General features: G+C 44.1%; 1 protein-coding gene across 3 annotated transcripts in view; it reads right to left on the reverse strand.

Annotated features, from left to right (window-relative positions):
- Positions 1-18,286, reverse strand: part of Tdrd7 (tudor domain containing 7) — a 67,012-nt gene extending 48,726 nt beyond the window's left edge. Inside the window, exon 1 of one of the 3 annotated variants that reach the window (XM_028770232.1) lies at positions 18,151-18,286. In XM_028770232.1, the coding sequence (XP_028626065.1) occupies positions 18,151-18,243 (93 nt within the window). In that variant the 5' untranslated portion in view covers positions 18,244-18,286. Of the gene's footprint in view, positions 1-11,294; positions 11,440-18,150 lie in introns of those variants that run through there. The other 2 variants (XM_028770234.1, XM_028770233.1) reach the window with 2 other exon arrangements.
- Between the last annotated feature and the right edge of the window lie 665 nt (positions 18,287-18,951).

The raw sequence follows: 18,951 nt of genomic DNA on the forward strand, positions 1-18,951 counted from the left end.
GTGTTCTTCAACAAAGGTGTTAGGGAAATTATGGAGAAAACTAAACAACCAATCATCCTTTCACACACAAAAAAGGACATTCATACCATATGAGAAAATTAATTTGAAATAGATTATTTAGATCCGATATTTAAAAGTTGTAAAACATTCAGAAAACAAAACACAACAAAACAAAAACCACTAGAGTAAATCTGTGACCTTGGGTTATGCCAAAATTATTATTTTTTGACTGCAGAGTGCAAATTGAATTACATTAAAAATGTAAATTTCTGCTCTTCCAAAAGACAGTGTCAGACTAAAGAAACTATTTTCTTACTGCAGCCAGTGACAATCTGGTACTCAGCTAGATGTGGTGGCCCACACCTTTAATCTCAGTACTCAGGAGGTAGAAGCAAGAGGATCTCTGTCAGTTCATGGATAGTCTAGTCTACATAGTGAGTTCTAGAACACCCAGGGCTTCATATAAAGAACCTGTATCAGAAACAAAACAATACAAACAAACAGAAAAGTGAGCTGATACTTTATATAAAGACTCAAAATTCAATGAAGAATCCATTTGAAATATGTAAACAACCTGAAAACATACTTCAGTAGAGATGCATGTTAAAAAACACTTTGTAAAAATCCTTTCTTTTCTTTTTAGAGATTACAATTACATCATTTCCCCTTTCCCTTTCGTTCCTTCAAACCTTCCCAGCACAGAGACAACAAAATCAATAATAAAGTTTAAATGGCAGGCAGAGCCAAAATCAAAGCAAAACACTCGTCATGTGAAGACCTTAGTTCAAACCTTCAGAATCTTCAAAAGGTCTGTAAAGCTAGCAGTCCTATGCCAAACAAGAGGTAAAAGATAGAAGGATTCCTGTGAGTTCCAAGGCCAGCTAGCTTGGCATATTCAGCAGAAAAAAAAAAAAAAGAGAGAGAGAGAGAGCTGTCTCAAACAAGGTGGAAGGTAAGTACTAACACGCAGGAGCTGTCCTCTGCCTCCTGCAAGTGTGCACAACATATGGCTGCCTGCATACATGCACATACCCCACCCCAACAATTACTTGATGGGCTGGAGAGAAGTCTCAGTGGGTAATATGATTCTGGGATGGTTTGTATATGCTTGGCCCAGGGAGTGGCACTGTTAGGAGGTGTGGTCTGTTTGCCTTCAGAACAAGATGTAGAACTCTCAGCTCCTCCTGCACCATGCCAGCCTGGATGCTGCCATGCTTCTGCCTTGATGATAATGGACTGAACTTCTGAACCTGTAAGCCAGCCCCAATTAAATGTTGTCCTTATAAGAGTTGCTTTGGTCATGGTGTCTGCTCACAGTAGTAAAACCCCAACTAAATCAGCTTCCTATACAAACATGAAGCCATGAATTTGGATTCCTAGCATTCACATGAAAATCCAAGACAATTTGTAACACTGTCACTGGAGGGAACAGACAGTGTATACAAAAAGAACAGCAAATTCAGTGAGACCCTGTCTCAAAAAAGTGTGTGTGTATGTGTGTGTGTGTGTGTGTGTGTGTGTGTGTAGAGCACTAGAGTAAACACCCAACATCAAGCCCTGGCCTCCAACATGCACACATACACAGGTGAGCACACCCACACAACCATGTATACCTCAAACATACACACATACACAGATGATCACATCTGGATACACCATACACACTCTTTAAAAACTGACAACACAAAATGCTTAGAACTTTGTAACCAGAACTCACAGTTTTGGTGGGTGTTCAAACCAATTCTCTGAAAATAGTTTAGCAATTTCTCAGGAGTGAAGCACACACTTGCCAGAACTCAGCAATTCAACAAGTAACTGCCCAAGAGAAATGGCATAAAGTCTATACATCCATTTATACAGTAGCCTTACTTATAGGATAAGCCTCTGATAGAGTTATTTCAATGACCACTAGAAAGACTTTTACCAACAAGATACAAACAGTTTGACAGACCAGGCCTCCTAGATCCTGCAAGCTCATCAGAAATGAATTTTGTGGCTGCCTCAAACAAGTCTGCTTCCCCTTCCTTCTAGGATAGTCTTCTACCCTTGTCCAGGAAAGGTACCCTCTTCATCTTCCTTTTTTCTGCTTTGAAAGAGAGGCAAGCAGCAGTTTCCCAAGCAGGGCCTTTATAGTAGGAAGAGAAGGGAAGCAATGAAAGCCACACACCCTACTCAGGACTTAACTGTCACTGGAAAGCTGGGTCTAAGGCTTCCTTCTCTAAATCCCACCTCCTTTCAAGGTTCTTCCTTCTCTCAGGCCATAGACATCCCAGACCTAGCAGGTGTCACACAGTCACTGCCTGCCCTTCTACTAGGATACTTAGGCATCATTCATGCAGACACACCGGGGCTTCAATACAGTGCCCATCTGTGTGGATCAGAGTGCATACCCTCAGTTTTCCCATTCCCACCATGTCTATCTGCATGGCTGAATTTTCTTCCCTGGCAACTGTTTTAGCTAAGCATAATTTTCCAAGTTGCTTTGGTAAAATCTCATGCTATACACACACCTGCTATTGACCCTTTCTCTTTAACATACAGATTATTTTTTAAAAGTTCATATTTTAGTGTTTATTTCCACAGGAAAGCTGCTTGCAAACAGGTGATATATTTTGATTTCATTTGATGTGGAGGACCAGGGGCCTGCAGAAAATTGTATCTGGATCTGCTCTTGCCTATGTGTCCAAATTTAATGCTAGAATGCAAAGAGCACACCTATTCTTCCTGGCACAAGCTCCTTCTCTTAGGCCCAGGCTGAGAAGATCCCTCACCAGCAGATTTCATTCCCTCTACCCCATTACCAAGCAATGGATAAAGATGGATGACTGACAAGCTCCACTCCCCACCACCTCCATGAGACTACCCTAGTGCATGCCAGCAACATCCCCTCCTGCCTTGTCTCTGCTTCCACTTTGCCTTCTAGAATCTATTCTTCACACCACAGATACCAAACAGAGCAGATGTTCCACACTAAATCCCATCATGCCATTCTTCTACTCACATCTTCTCCATCTGTCTTATTCAGATGAGAAACTCAAACTGTCTTTGCCTACCCCCACTTCTCTGGCCTCGATTGTTCTCTTCTCTTTTCCTCCCCACTCATCTTGGGACCCATGCCTTTTCTGGACTGTGCCTGGGACAGCCCCATCTCATGACCTTTGTGCTTGCTAGTCCCACAGCTGTAAACTCCTTGCCCCAAGGGTCAGTACTGCTCTCTTCAGATAAATACCTCACATGTCATTCCAAGTAATGCCTTCCCCAGCCACCACAATACTCAAAGTCAGAGCCAGTGTGCCAGTTGCATGGTGACCTCTTTCCACTACTCTGCCTTACTGTCACCTTAGTGTGATACCCAATATTCACTATGTTGTTGTCTCCTTATTGCAGGATTTGTGTCTGTTCCCTGCAGATGCTCTAATGTCTAGTCCACAAGAGTTCAATACATACTAAGTCGAATGAAGAAGAAATCTCCATCTAACTATCCACCTCTTCTTCCTTCTACTCACTAAAATACAACCTATGTAAAATAAAATACAATGTATGTGAGCTATTGCACAAATAATCATGAAGCCAATTCGTTATTAAAAACTGTTCTCAAGTTACATTGATTGCTATAAACTAAAGAGGACAACTACTCTGTCACCAGCTGAGAAGCATCTGTTAGATTATTTTTGAGCATTTCACACTGAATTCACAATAAGCAGGAACTGGTCAGGGCCACTGCCATGGCATTACCAGCAGGCATCCACACTCCTAGGGGAATGTAAGTGTTGCTTCAGAGCCCAAATGCTGCAAACTTAGACCTTTCTGTTTTCTAACAATGCAGAGTGCTGGGATTTACCATCACACACTGCCGCCCCTCCTAAGCTTTTGGTAGTTGTCTATTTAGTCAACTAACAAATACCAGAGTACAGTAAGTACACAGAGTTGTTGTTTTTTTAAGCTGCAAAAAGAAGCTCATATTTGGGAAGAATGAAAGCTATACCTATGCAGATGGCTGCCGTCTGTAAATTAAGGTGTGTTTGTGTCTCCCCCACCCCACCATCATGGGGAAGACCTGAGAGACAGTTAAGAACTGCGATACTGAGAAGGCAAAAAGGCTTTTCACCTGTGTAACTTGTTCTCGCACATGGCAACTTTTCTAGTCTCTGTTGCAAATCTCAATTGCTTAAGGTATTGATCAAAAACAGAGGCACACTTTAAAATAGCATTTTCCAGTATAAGTGCTTTAGGATGCTGCAACTCATGGAACTTTAATTATCATGAGATTTTTGTTTATCTGTTTAGAATTTTTACAGATGGCAATTATATTCTTTGGGTATATAGGAATACCTTCCTCTAAAAAGATATCCAGCGTTTTTTGTTTGTTTGTTTTATAAATCTTGAGAGTCATTCATTGCAAGGACAATAGTAAAACTTATCATGGGAATTTCAACTTTTGAGAGTCCAAAGACAAAGTTTTAGGTATCCTGCCTCAAGTCCTTCCCTTATTTCCAGTCTCTAAAAATGTTGTAGCAGATGCAAATTTGAGTTTCACTGAATGTATGTGAAATTTAAGGCTTTTCCCTTGTGAGTCTTAAGTATCCTACAAGACAAGGTACCATGAAGCTAAGCAGAGAGAAACGGAGTGGGCAGATCCTCAGAGGGCTACTCTCTTGAGGACTGCCTGACCAGTGTATGAGCTACTTGAGCTGAGTAAGGTTCCTAAGCAGAAAAGCACACTAGAAATGGGTCTAGGGAGTTATTAGTCACTGAGCCAGCTGGCAAAGACCTGTACATGAGGGAGAAACCCTGATGAGCCACACTTCATTCTCACTTCCTCTCTCTCTCCCTTGCTCATGTGAAACAGAAGCATCGAGCGAGCATTGCCTGATTTTAGCACACTATGTGCACTCAGCAGCTACTCAAGACAGTTTTGCAGAAGCATGCTATGGAACTTTAATTTCTTCAAAACCTATTTTTAATGATGGTTCTTAAATGCTTTAACTTCCCATCTAGTCCACCACCCACCAGAGGTAGTAGAAAAGAAGGATTCAAGGGAAGTGGATCTGTTTAGAAATGGATCTTTGGAGCAAATCCTTTCTGTGTTGTCAGGTAATCAATAGTTCAATTCACAGGAGTCAGCAGGAGGGACCCGGAAGGACACCAAGAGAAATTCTCGGCTGTGCCCTTCTCAGCAAAGTGAAGATCAGTGAAGATCTGAGACTAACAAGTCATCTACAGCTATTGAGTTCTATTTATACGCCCTCCGAACATCACGTGTCCTCCATGGGTCTTGCCTCACCACTGTGTCTGTCTCAGCTGACATCACTCTGCCAATCAGCAAGAAGCCTCGGCACACCACCAGAAGTTTTTTGGCGAGTTTCTCTCTATGGAGTCTCTACAAATACAGCTCTACTATGCAATGTAAGGCAGACCAATATATGTGTGCCGTTAGTGAAGAATCCTTCATCACATGTCCTTTCACATGCTTGCTTTAGCAGAACATCCTTTCTCCTCGGTCTGCTTCAGTAAAACGTTCCTTCACATGCTTGCCCCAGCAAAACACCATTCAACACAACTAATTTTCCAAAGAACCCTTAAGTTTCCACTTCAATGCCACGTATGGGAAATGACCACAGATAAATATACTGGTTGAAAACAGAAAACAACTTGGAGAATTTCTAGTTTTGTATTTAATTTGAAATATCAGGAATCATCTTGATTCTTTTACTTGCCTCATAAACACACATATCAACTGACAAGTTTGGTGAGCAAGCCTGTGGATCACCAAGATTTCTCCCCTAACAAGTAGGTAAAGGTCACAAACTGCTTTGGCAAATGGTCTAGGAGCAAGATGCAATCTCCCCAGACCCAGCTGTCTTAGGACAGAGGCCATGGACCTAACCATAGAAAAAGGACCTGGGAATAACAGACCTGGGAATACCACAGACTGGTAGCAGGCTATTCTCTAACAGTTTCTCCAAGATTGAAGCATTCTATCCTATAGGGAAGCTCCTTAAAGCAAGAAGGTAAACAACTCAATATAGCTTCAGGAACTCCCAAAAACTTATCAGATTCACTCAGCCTCCTGTCCCCAGTAAACAATAAAAGCTGAAAAGTCCCTCTCAGACAAACAAAGCTAAAAAGTAGACCATCAGATAACCCAGCTGCCTAGAAGAGTTAGAGAACAACTGAGTCACTTAGAAAGGATGCTCTTCAACCTATCGAGCTGCCTGTAGGATGTGCAGTATGCTCCAGGTTCCCAGCTTTGGTGAGCTGTGCTCAGGTAGGCCTTGGTGTGCAGCTGTGTAGTTTATGCTCCTGTTCAGTAACTCTTGTCAAGTAACCCCAATAAAACTCACTGGTTCATCAATCTGGACTTCGGTGAGATCTGTACTTTGGTCTGTCATGGGCTCCCTATCTGGGGTGAGGACACATGTGTGTAGCATCTCCCCAGGAAAACTTTGTCATACAACAAAGGCACCTTAATATCACCTCCTTCAAACTATTAAGCTTAAAAATGAATCTGGAGCTTGGGGAGTGGCTTACTTGGTAAAGTGGCTGCTGCACATGAGCACCAGAGTTCAGAACTCCAGCATCATGTAAAAAGCTGGACACGGTGGCTTGCCTCTGTAAACCCAATGAAGGAGGCTGGAGGACACCTGGGGTTCAATGAACAGTCAGTCTAGCTAACTCAACATACTCTAGGACCAGTGGGAGGCTGTCTCAAAGAATAAGATAGAGAATGACTGAGTAAAGACGGCCAATGTAGACCTCTGGCCTCCATACCCATGCATACCTCTGTACACACTTGTGCACTGACACAAATGAACACTACATCTTTTTCTGCTCTTGCAGAGGAGCTGGGTTCTCTTCTCAGCACCCACATGACAACTCACATCTGCCTATAACTCCAGTTCCAGGGGAACCAACAATCTTTTGATTTCCATAGGCATGCATACATACATAATGCAAGTAAAACATTCATGCACATAAAATAAAAACAAGTAAATCTTTTAAAATGTAACTTTGAAAAGTGAGGAAATCGAGGCCCATGGTGAAGTCTTCTACCTCTTACCTATCTCATGGCCAGAATAAAAATCCTCTGGTCTCCTGACTTCCTATCTAGACCTTTCTTTCTGTGAAAACACTACAAATCTAGATACATGCCTAGTGACAGATCTTCAGAACTGGAAACAAAGATGCATCTAAACCCAAGAGAATGTTCCATGTTACAAATACTGAGTGGTGAGCCTGACTGCTTCTCAGATCCGTCATCCTTCTCTCGTCCTCTCTTCTACACATTTCACTGCCAATGCCCCATGATACTAAAGCTGCATAAGAAGTACAGGAAACCAAATTTAAGTATGTGCATGTGCATGTGTGTGTTGTGGTAGACACGGAACCCAGAGCCTTCTACCACTGAGCTACACTGCCAAACACAAATTTAGACTATTTATATGATGTAAAACAATCCTCACTGTACTTCAAAACTATATTGTGTAAAAGTTCCCCTTTTCTTTAACATAAAAATGACTCAAAAAGTCTTATTTTGAAGAATTTGTGGAGTTTTTGCTGTTTGCTTGAGACTGGCTATCACTATGGTGTTCAGGCTGGTCTCCAACTTCAGAGTCTCTTGCCTCTGCCTTCTCAGTGCTAGGGCTCAGATGGGCACTACCTCACACAGCTCGAGGTTTGATACATCTGAAACAGATGTTTTCTGATCCTACCCACCATGGACTGAGTACTCCACAGGCAGGCATCTGTATGCCTCTTGTGTCTATGGTGACAGGGGTCCACCGACTGACCACAGTGGCATTAGTCTGGCTCTCATCTGTGGGTTCTCTCCTGTTAAGTTTCTCTTTCTCAACTATTTCTAACTGTATCACTTGTCTTTCCCACACCATCATTCCTAGCATGAATTCTACTTTCCCAAATGAACACAGCAGATTATTATGGTAAACTCTCTTAGCTTCCCAGCCTCTTGCTCAATGTTGAAACATCTGAACATCATCTTACAGCAATGGCTCTCAGCCTGTGGATCTTGACTCCTAACAGTCACAAGATTACAGTTATCAATAGCAATGAAACTTAATTTATGGCTGGGGACTACCACAGCACGAAGGAATGCATTAGGAAGGTTGAGATGCCTTAAGTGTACACTTGGGGTAACTGCTGCTCCCTCCATAAGACGTGATCTTTACAAGTGGGGATCTAAAGCCCCAGAATGTGTGCTTGAAAATTTTAGCCATCACTTAGGCTAGCTCAAGCCTTTCATCTTACAAAGCAACAGTCTCAGAGAGGGGAGGCATTTATCTAAGATCCTTACCCAGCAATTTCCCATATTACAAGGTGTGTGGGGTTGTTTTCGTTTTTAATTTTCCAGACAAAGTCTCCCTGCGCAGCCTTCCGTTGGCCTCCAGGGTGCTGGGATTATAGGTGTGCACCACCACACCCCGTGTGCAAAAGCTTATGGTGCTGTGTGTCCTTCCAATTACAGTCTACTTGTTAATCCTAAATAAGTCTACTACAACCAGCTTTAAAGGACAGAGTATTATCTTCCTTACAAGTATTTAGGAAGCAGTTTTTCTTTTTATTTTTGTTATTTCAAATTATTTATTTTGGCCACTACATAGATTCTAATTAACTAGTTCTATAAATCTACATACCATGATGATTAAGTACTTCAGTCAGGGATCTGGGTCTCAAATCTACCTCTAACTACTGAACATCATTGCTTTTTTGAGCAATTTATTTGGTCTCCTTTTTTATGTGCAGGATAATGAGTATGGACAAGAGCCACTGGTGTAGCTGGACTTTTACTACTAAGTGGGTTCCCTTTCCTTCCACCCTTCTCTATCCCTATTCCACCCTCCCAACCCCCTAACACTAGGTAGGAGACAAAGAAGGCTAGAGGGGAAAGGGAGTGACAATATCATTAGACTACCTGTTGCTGACTGGGGTGTTAATCTTTGCTGTCAGGATATCGAATTTCTTTTTCTGGTCTCTTTGCACAGGACCACTTGACAAACTGCAACAAACAGCAACAACAACAACAACCACCAACCAGTAGTAGCAACCAGAAGCAGGAGGAGGAGGAGGAAAAGGAGGAGAAAGAAGCAGCAGCAGCAAGAGGAGGGAGAGGAGGAGCAGCCGCAGCAGCCGATGCAATCATGCCTTTCTCCAGGTTCTAACAGTTAGAGATCCTTTCAAGAGTTCCCAGAATTCCAAATGTCATATGTTTGCAGAAACTATCTGCAGCTGGCAAAATCACACCCCTGCTAGAGCATGAGGCAAATCAGCTGCTGTTGATAATCTAAAGCAGTCCCACATACCACACCTGGGATTAAAAGCAAAAACATATTCCTATAACATTTCTGTGGATTGGGGGGGGGTGTTGGTTGGGTGTTTTTGTTTGGTTGTTCCCCTTCCCCCTCCCGAGAAACCAAAATTCTCACTACTCACTGGTTCTCTGCTTTCTTCTAATCCTTTGAAGAGGTAATAGGCTCCAAAGTTGATGGACATTATGGGTTTGCTTGCTCATGACAAAGCTGCACAGACTAAAATACTAAGCCTGCCTGGAAATCACACCTGGTTATCTTGGTTGAGCAGAAGCTCTGACTGACACATACTTTAACTAAAAATGACAAAATCAACTCCTTTCTGTTTGTTTGAAAAGACATCTTTGGGCTCATGAGGAACTCAGGAAAACAATGAAGTACAGAGATGGGATAAAGAGAAGAAAACGCAAGTTTGGCACAAAGAAAGAAAGTAAATTCACAGAAATAAGAAAGTCAAATTCACTCCAAGCAACGAGAAACTCCTGATCTATGAAAGCATCCAGACATTTTTCTCTACATCAAAGCTTAGTTTTGCTATTTATACTTCATCAAACATAAAACAGGCACCCAGAATTAAATTATAAAGTGTATTTCCTTTACATTTCTATTAAACATCCAACTATATTAGAAAACTTTAAAAGAGCAATCCTTCTAGGAGTTCTAAACTCTTGATTCAACACAATACCTCACCAAGCTCATATGGTGCATTTAAAAGGGCATTAGCAGGGATTACACTCCACTTCCAATCCACAGGGACTAAAATCTTAGGGCACTGCCAAGTGCTGCCTCGCTGTCTTAGCAAAGAGAAAATCTACCAAAGAGAAGGGCTGAGGAGCTGTGGGCTCTATGGCTGGCACAGTACTTTGCATGTAGCTGAAGCTCAACTATTGTCAGCTGGGTCTGCACCATGTGCCAATTTATCCGATATAAAGATTTGTGTGTCCCTGTCCTTGAAAACCTTGAAATCCAAACCAGTAAAATATGAGCAGTTTGGTGTGTGTGGGGGGGAAGCCACTTTGGATGATTATCATTATGAGCCAAAGATTTATCTTGTCTTGAAAACATTTCGAAGGGTAAGTGAGCTATTCTCATTTAGTACATGAGCAAGCTCGGGGACTAGAGGTGCAATTGATTTCCGACCTCACATTTAAGCTTTAAAGCTCAGATTCCAATACATATCGGCAAAGGCCGCACTGTAGAATGCCACATTTTCGTCCACATCATGGGGGCTGGGAAGAGACCAGGAGTTAGTTCTAAATTGCATGTCTGCCACTAAAGGCGTTTCTAGTCCCAAGAACACTTCTCTGCAAAGGTCCACCTGCAGAGCAGAGGTGGGCACCAACACGAATAGTGGTTTTCTTGGTTGGTTTGTAGTGGTGGTATCAGAAACCTTTGGGGTTGGGTCTTAACATCTATACACACCTTTCTTCCCTGCTCCCCAAAATGACTGGGGAGTGGTAGCCCTGGATATTAACAGAAATGTACCCTCAAGCGGATAGGAACAGAAAAGCTGTCAGCTCCGACTTGACTTCCAAGATAACTTCTCTGTTAATGCTTGTTTCCTTCCCAGCGCTCACAGTTGACAGGAACGGCTACGTGTAGGTCCTGTATGATGTGCGCGGCCTGCACCGGCCGGTCTCGAGGGCGGAGGCCGCCGCAGTGTGGCCCGCGGGGCTGGCACAACTGCGCAGAGCTCGGGTACCGCTGCCCAGCACGGGCGGCCGAGGCCGGTTGCTCCTGACCGGGAGCTACTTCCTCCTCAGATCTGCTCGCCGCCCACGCCCCCCTCTGCATCTCCTGCTGCACCGAGGCCGGCTGGGTGGACGTCCCGGGGCGTCACGCACGACGCTCTGGAACCCCGCCGCGGCAGGGATCAGGCCCGGGCCTGAGGCGCCGCGCCCAGCCGCTGCCCTGCCGTCCCGCAGCCCTCCCCGCGTCGCCCGCACCTGTCGCGCCCCGACCTGAGCTTACCTCGTCTCGGGGGCCCGCAGCCCACGCCCACGCCTCTGGGCCCGGCTCCCTCCGCGCCACCTCCGCCGGAGCCCCCGAAGCGGCCGCCGCCCACTTTCGGTTTCCCCGCACGGCCTGAGCCGCAGCTTGGGAATCACCTAAAGCCCCGCCCTCTAGGCCACGCCCCGTCGCACCACGCCCCGCCCCTTAGCCGCCCGGCTCAGCTCTGCGCAGACGCAGGCGCTCCTGCCACGGCCGCCCACTTCGAGGTCCGCGTGTGAGAAGGGAAACCGACGCCGCCTAGCGGTTTCTGCGCGTGCGCACGCCGGCCCGGCGCTCGGGGTGTGAACTTCGTTCTCTTTTCCACAAAGTTCATTCTCTTCAATATCTCAATAGTTTCTTTTTATTCTCCTAGACAGTCTGTCTTCAGCTGTCTTCTAGGTCACTCTTTAGAAGATGGTGACTACATTAAAATGTTTTGTCGCATACCCTTCACACCTGTATAGCAACACCGCTTTCATCCATTGCTCTAAAATTAAAGCTGTTTGAGAGCAGGGATCCTAGGACACTGCCCAGTATGTAATAAGCATGAAATACTTATCAAATTCTTTAATTCATTCTAAACATGTTGAATAGCCGCTATTTACTCACTCCACGGTAATTCCACTAACATTTAATGTCTGGTTTGCTTTAACCCTTCATGAACATTTGGCATCATTCTGTATCTTTTTGCTGAGAGCCTGCTGCCTACTCAACCAGCATTTACAGTTTGAGATATACTTGCCATACTATAAGCTGCACGATTCAAATGTACAATTTTGTGTGCTTGGTATGCATACAACAGAGAAACAATCACAGATATTAACATAACGAACTTAGCCACACCCTCAAAGTTCTCTCTTTTTTACCTTATGCCCCACCTTTTAGTTCTTTAAGTGCCCATTTCCTTACTATAGAGCTACTTACTTTTTCTGGGGTTTTATATAAATGTAATTATTCCATATGTATTGTCATTAAGGGGGAGGGTCTGGCTTTCTTCACTCATCAGAATTCTATTGAGATTCTTCTGTGCTGTTGCATACACTAGTAGTTTTTAACCTTTGATCGCTGAATTTCTACTACCAGACCCAAGAGGAAGGAAAGGGTTTATTTGTCACAGACCTGTACAAGGATGTTTAAATCAGCCTTGCTTGCAGTACCTAAAGACAGAGAGAGAGCATAAACGTCCTTCAGTGGATGAGTAGACAGTTAACTGTTATGGACTCAATACCTGCTGTCAAACAGCAATAGTGTATGGAGGGCCTATAAGCCTTGTGCTTAAGGAGCTTCCTGTTAATTGGAAAGCTGCAATTGGGGATGAATAGACTGGAAGGAGATGGTGAAAAGCCGGATATCCTGTGCTCAGAAGGTTCTGTCCTAAGGCTTTGACCAGGAGTGTTCTTTGAACACTGCTCTCTTTCATAATCTCACATCTGGTCCCTGCCTAAAGCTGCCGAAGTGTCTCTGAAACAGAATTCTCTACATCTCCTTTATTCTATTTCAGTCTGTTTCAGATGTCTTTCTCCCTGCCGTGTCTGCTAAACTAAACATGGCAGTGGCTTTCACAGACCTAGGATACAGCCAGCTCTCTTATTTGGACTCTGTAATAATACTCTGACATGTCCTGGCTCCACATCCTGATGGGAGTAAGGGTAAAACCAGCATCTATGAACTGAGAGGATGGCTGTAGGAATAGGAAGTTAGGCAATATTGAGTTCTATATATAAAGTAAATCATAAAATGATGTGCATGGACCCTAAGTCTGAGATCCTTTATGTTTATAAGAGTGCCCCCTGTTTGCAGTATCATATATACAAAGAAAAGTCATGTGTTGCAGCTACTTTTCCAAAACCAGCTTTATTTACTAATAGTTGCCACAAGCAAATATTTTCAAGTATGCAGTTTGATGAGTTTTAACAAATATATCCAACTGCACAGCCACCATCACAATCAAGATGCACAACTAGTTTTATTTCCAGAAGTTCCCCTGTGCCTTCTACCTACCCCTGTCCCCTCCCTCTACCCATCACTCCTGGCAGCTGGATGAGATTTTGGTACTCTCAGCTTTGCTTTCTCAGGAGTACCATATGTAGGGGACCATAATGTGTAGCCTTTTGTGCCTGGATTTTCACTTAGTGTAATGCTTCTGTGAATCATTCCTGTTGTACTTATCAATAGTCACTTCCTGTTGATGGTTGTCACTATATGGCTACATCACAACTAGTTTATTAGTTGTGTTTAATGTGCATTTTTGTTTTTTTCTAGTCTTGGGGGCTGTTCTGGATCAAGCATCTATAAATAACCATTGTGTAATCAAATGGTTTTCTCACATGCATACCAGGGAGTAGAATTAATGTCAGGATGTAGGATAAATGTATAGTTGATTATATATATTTATGGACATGAGTATAAGTTTATATGTGTACTTAATTATATATGATGTATAATTGCATGCATAATTACATGTAAGTGTCGAAGTGCAATCTTAAGTGGCCACCTCTTTTTGTACTCCCATTTTTATCCACGACTCTGTCTCCTGCAAAGCATGAGTCCACTCATTCCCAATATGGCATTGCCAGTCTTTTTAATTAGAGCATTACCCTGGATGGACAGAACATCCATACGGCACTGAGGGGCATAGTATTGAGGCTTTGACTCACCTCTCCCCAGGATGACATGGAGCATCTTTTCCTGTACACACTGGTTTTTATATTTGTTCTCAAACAATGGACAGAGTTCCTGTTCTGTAGGTGGATTTAACTGAGATGCATCAGGAGGATTCTCAAGAAGCTGAATTGTAGCAAGGAAGTTGTACGATCTTGTTTTGTTGCTTGTTTTACAACTGGAATTCAGGAAAATGAAGACTTTTTTTTTGAGACAGGAGCTTGTCATGTGGCTGAGACTGACATAAAACTCTCCCAAGTGCTGGAATTACAGGCGTGTGCTGCCATGCCCAGCTCAGACTGGCTACGCTTTAGACTCAGGGTCCTTATCCTTTTATGAAACAGTAAGTCAGAACATGTGAGAGCAACACAGAAATACAGGATTTTATAGAGTCCAGTTCCACACATTAAAAATTCCCTTAGGGGAAACCTTAGAGCCAAAGATCAGTATTTCAAAATAGAATGTGGTTCAAAGGTATTCTTTCCCCACAAAAAGGCCAAACTCATCCCACCATGAGCAGAGGCAGGGAGCAGATGGGCGGGTCTCTTGCTATGCAAGAAAAGAACACACACATTTCTCATTTCCAAGGCTACAGAGAGGTGCCGAGAGTCCTGCTCAAGTTGCTTTTGCAAGGGGGACAGCCTCCTAGTAGATCATCTGGGCCTTTGGAGACTTCACCAGAGGGAATTTATCATGGAAAGAAAATACAAAGCAGGGACTAGGTGTAGGGAAGAAAGATGACCCCATTGCCAGCTTATCCCAGGCTAAAAAAGATGGAACTAAAAACAAGCTAAGTGTGGTGGTACATGCCTTTAAACCCAGCACCTAGGAGGCAGATGCAGGTGGATCTCTGTGAGTTCAGAGACCAGCTTAGCCTACATAGCAAGTTTCAGGGCAGCCAGGGCTATATAGAGAGGCTCTGTCTTAAAGAAATAAAACCAACCAAACAAAATCTCTCTACTAAAAATCCTCCATGAATTTTTTTTTTCTGTTCATCAGGCCAGCCTACTTGTTCAAATAAAGCCATAGGGGAGCCTCAGGACACCTAGACAAGGCAGGAGGATCCAGGGCTCTTGGAGGAATATTGTACCTCCCCTCCCTTATTCTAGTTCAGCAAGACCAGTAAAGGCCTAGTTTCAAGCATGTCTAGATAGCCCTTTCCCTCTTATCCGACAAGCCTATAGCGCAACCAAAGATCCACACGTTCTTCATCCTCCACCTCACAGATACTGGGAAGTGTTGAAAATTCCCCCTTCCACATCTCAAGTGGCATTTCGGGACATTTCAAGCACTGCTATCTTCCCTTCTATCCAGAACATCTGTTGCCTCTTTATAGTATCTACAAAAAGAAAACTCCAAACACATCACAGGACTCTGATTTCTATCACTTTCCATCCCATCAGTGAACTGCAGGGATTGGCTTGTGACATTATTCAGTGTCATGGGTAGTACCTCTCTGGAAACCTCCCTCCCACCCCCACCTAAAACCAACCACTCTGTTAACCGAGCTTCAAGATGGTGCTTTGTGCTTCAGATGTGTTCTCATGGAAGAAGAGCTAAGGACACAGCGTTTCATTCCCCTGTGCACAGCTTAGTCCCCTTCTCATAGTTGCTTAGCTGTAAGTGACTTTTGCAGCATTCCTGCCTGCCACTCAGCAACATGCTGAGCTGTTTCTGCATCTAGGTTGAACCCAGTTTCTTAGGCACTAGTTGCTTCTACAAGGTCAGGAGAATTAGATCCTTCACAAAAGGAATCTCTGGATAGATCTATGTTTGATTAATCATCACTCCCCATCCAGCTACCCCCACTCCATGAACACATGGAGAGAAATTTCTAGACAACTACGCTTGTTTTAACTGAGTAAGGAAAAAAAGGGGGGAGGGGAGGCAAAAACAAGCCGCAAAACAAAAGGGAGGGATTGCCAGAGCCCTGATGAAATCCTGGCCCTGGCCGAGCTCAGGGCTTGCTGAGCAAGCAAACACCCTAAGCTTTCCACAAAGGCCTCCAAGGTGAGTCAGCTGAAAGGCCCTAATCCCTGGGAGGGTGATCAGGGATGCCTCAGAGGCCACAGAGCCAACAGTGGAAAAGAGGGGATAATGCAAGCTTTGATACAGTGGCTCTCAACCTTCCTAATGCTGCGCCCCTTTTACACAGCTCCTCATGCTGTGCTGACCCCAGACATAAAGTGATTTTTTTCTTGCTACTTGTAGCTGTAATTTTGCTACTACTATGAATTGTAATGTAAATATCTGTTATGCAGGATATCTAACCCCTGTGAAAGGATCGTTTGACCCCCAAAGAGGTCGCGGCCCATAAGTTGAGAACCACTGCTTGAATACTCTATTGTATAGAGAACCAATAAGGTAGAGCCTGCTGTCTAAGAGACCATCTTCACCTCCCTGCTTCAAGTTGTACATCATTCATACAGCTTAGGCAGGACCTGCAACACAGATGGTGTCTACTAAGTACTGTCAGGTATCGGAGAAAGAGGCTCAGCTGTTTGGCAGGGCGTGAGATGAGGTAACTGTTGCTTTAAACAAGGCAATTGGTCACCAAACTGAGATCATAGATAAAGCTATTGGTACAAAAATTATGCTGTAATAGTTGCTGGGAGGGAAGAAAGGAGACAGCAGTGACAAGAAAAGGCATAGGATCCTAGGGGTATGGGGCACTTGTCACTGGCTCACAGACTGAAACGTAAGAACAGTTAGGAGGATTCAGTAAATGTGCCTCCTAAGCAGCAGTGCACACAGTCCTGACTTGTTGATTGATCCATGGTCAAAGTCCAAGGCTACACTGAACTGAATTCCAAAGCCCTTTGGCTCTAGTTCTAGCTTGGACCCCTTTCCACAACAGAGCTAATCCAGTTAAGTAGCAGAAGAGCTTCTGTTGGGCCATCGGGTCAACTCTTATTAATCAGTGGTCCATCTGGAGAGAAGCTCCCCCCTCCCGTGGCGTTCTAGATTCTCAGGAGGGTAACGTTAGTTGTCACAGTGACAGGGGAGTTTAGTCTGGGCCAGTACCTAGGTCCTAGTTGCTTCGTCCACTTATTAGAGAAATATCCCTTGATCCAACCAAAGTGTGAACGAATGTCTTGCCGGCTGTTTGTGTAGATGACAAAACCTCTTTTCTGTATGAACACGAATTTTCTTCTCCACAATTTTATAATGAATTTTATAATGATATTTTTTAAGAGGCTGGGGTGAGGAAGTAACTGAGTAGAGGAAGCTTGAAAATGATTATCATAAAATGGAGTTTGGGAACTGTTTCCTGGGCCCTGTAGATTTAAACACTGCTAGAAATTCCCTGACAACCAACCCCACCCAGAAACATGGACGGCAAGATGTTCCTGGTTACAGCAATAGACCCGGGACGCACAGGCGTGTCGTTATTGGACGTATCCATCACTCACTACAGTACAGGATGCCTTATTCTCCCTAGCACTTAAACCACTTGAGGACTTTTAAAGGAATCATTCCTTTCACTGGACTCCCCAGAGTTCTTGTAGCCCAATATTTTATCTCCCAATTCTCCCTTCAACTTCCTCATTCATTTAAAGCTGGAGCCCTTAATCTTCTCGGCAGTTTCTTTAAAACAGAATGCTTTGTAATTTGCAGCTGTAACCTTCTAACTCCCCCGTAGTGGGGTCAGGGTAGGACTCCTGCGGGAAGCTGGCTGTTACTCAGCACTGACAAGCTCGCTCCTCCTACAGCGCATGCTTCAGAACTTTGGACTCTAAACCTGCTTGTAAATGTCCCGGAGCTTGCTCCTTACAAAGCCTTCTGTGTATTAGAGGTAGGTCCGGGATCACGATAACTGCAGGCTCTAGCACCTGGCACACACAGGCTGACATCAAATATTTGCAATGAATAAATGAGTGAAGGGCTCAAGTCCAACACTTTCTGTGGTGCTATGCCACCTGTCTGTATTCTAAATGATGGGAATGGGGGAAGACTCCCCAAACAAAGGGCAATACATTAAAAGCATCAAAACAGCAAACCTTTATCTACTATAAAAACACCTGCGAAGAGCTACCCACTTGTAAGTTAGCAAACATCTTGTATCAAATCTGGGTACCAGTTGCAGACTGATGACACCTCAGCCATTTGGGGGCTGCTATAACAAAGCACTAAAGACTGCGTGGCTTACAAACGACAGAAATTTATTTCTCACGGTTCTGGAGGCTGAAAGTCCGTGATCTGGGTGCCAGCTTGGTCCGGTTCTGCTGAGGACCCTCCTCTGGGTTGCAGACTGCTGGCTCCTCATTGTATCCTCCAGTGGGCTTCCTCTCCCCTCCTCACATACTGACAAGTGTGCACACACCTCATTGAGATCTCTTTTTATAAAGGCAGTGAGCCCATCCATGAAGACTCCACCCTCCTGACCTGCATCATCTGCCAAAGTCCCCACCTCCTAACACCAGCACACTGAGGGTTGGGATTCCAACCTGTTGATTGTGGTGAAGGGACACAGAGAGTCCATGAAACTGACAGTTGTTCATATAGAGCCTTGATCTTGACTCTGTCACTCAATAGTTGCATAGTTTCTCTCCCGACTGTCCGTCGGCGTATTCCAGAGTTGCTTCCTTCCTGGAAAGCTGCCAGGCACTCTGTCCCTGTCGGTACTTGGTATATACTAGATGGTGAGGTGGAGGACAGACCAGAGGAATGTGACTTATCATTGAGGAATGTGACCAATCCAGATGCCTCGGGGTTGTCAATCAGGAAGCCTATCTGGCCTGTAGCCAATACACTGACCAGTGCACAAGGCACCTCTATACACAATGAAAATGCTCCCAGAGTGAGTCCGTGCTTGTAGGAAAGACACCTCTGAATGCCAGGGTCCTATTTATACAAACCCCCCCCCCCGATATTCTGAATAGAATATATTCTTTGGATCCTAACTCAGAGGCTAGAGGAGAAATATAACTCTCCCTCTGGGGAGGGAGGTCACTTAGTCTTTGGAGCATACCAC

The sequence above is a fragment of the Grammomys surdaster genome, unplaced genomic scaffold, assembly GCF_004785775.1.
Source record: "Grammomys surdaster isolate TR1022 unplaced genomic scaffold, NIH_TR_1.0 199, whole genome shotgun sequence".
In the NCBI taxonomy this organism is placed as follows: Eukaryota; Metazoa; Chordata; class Mammalia; order Rodentia; family Muridae; genus Grammomys; species Grammomys surdaster.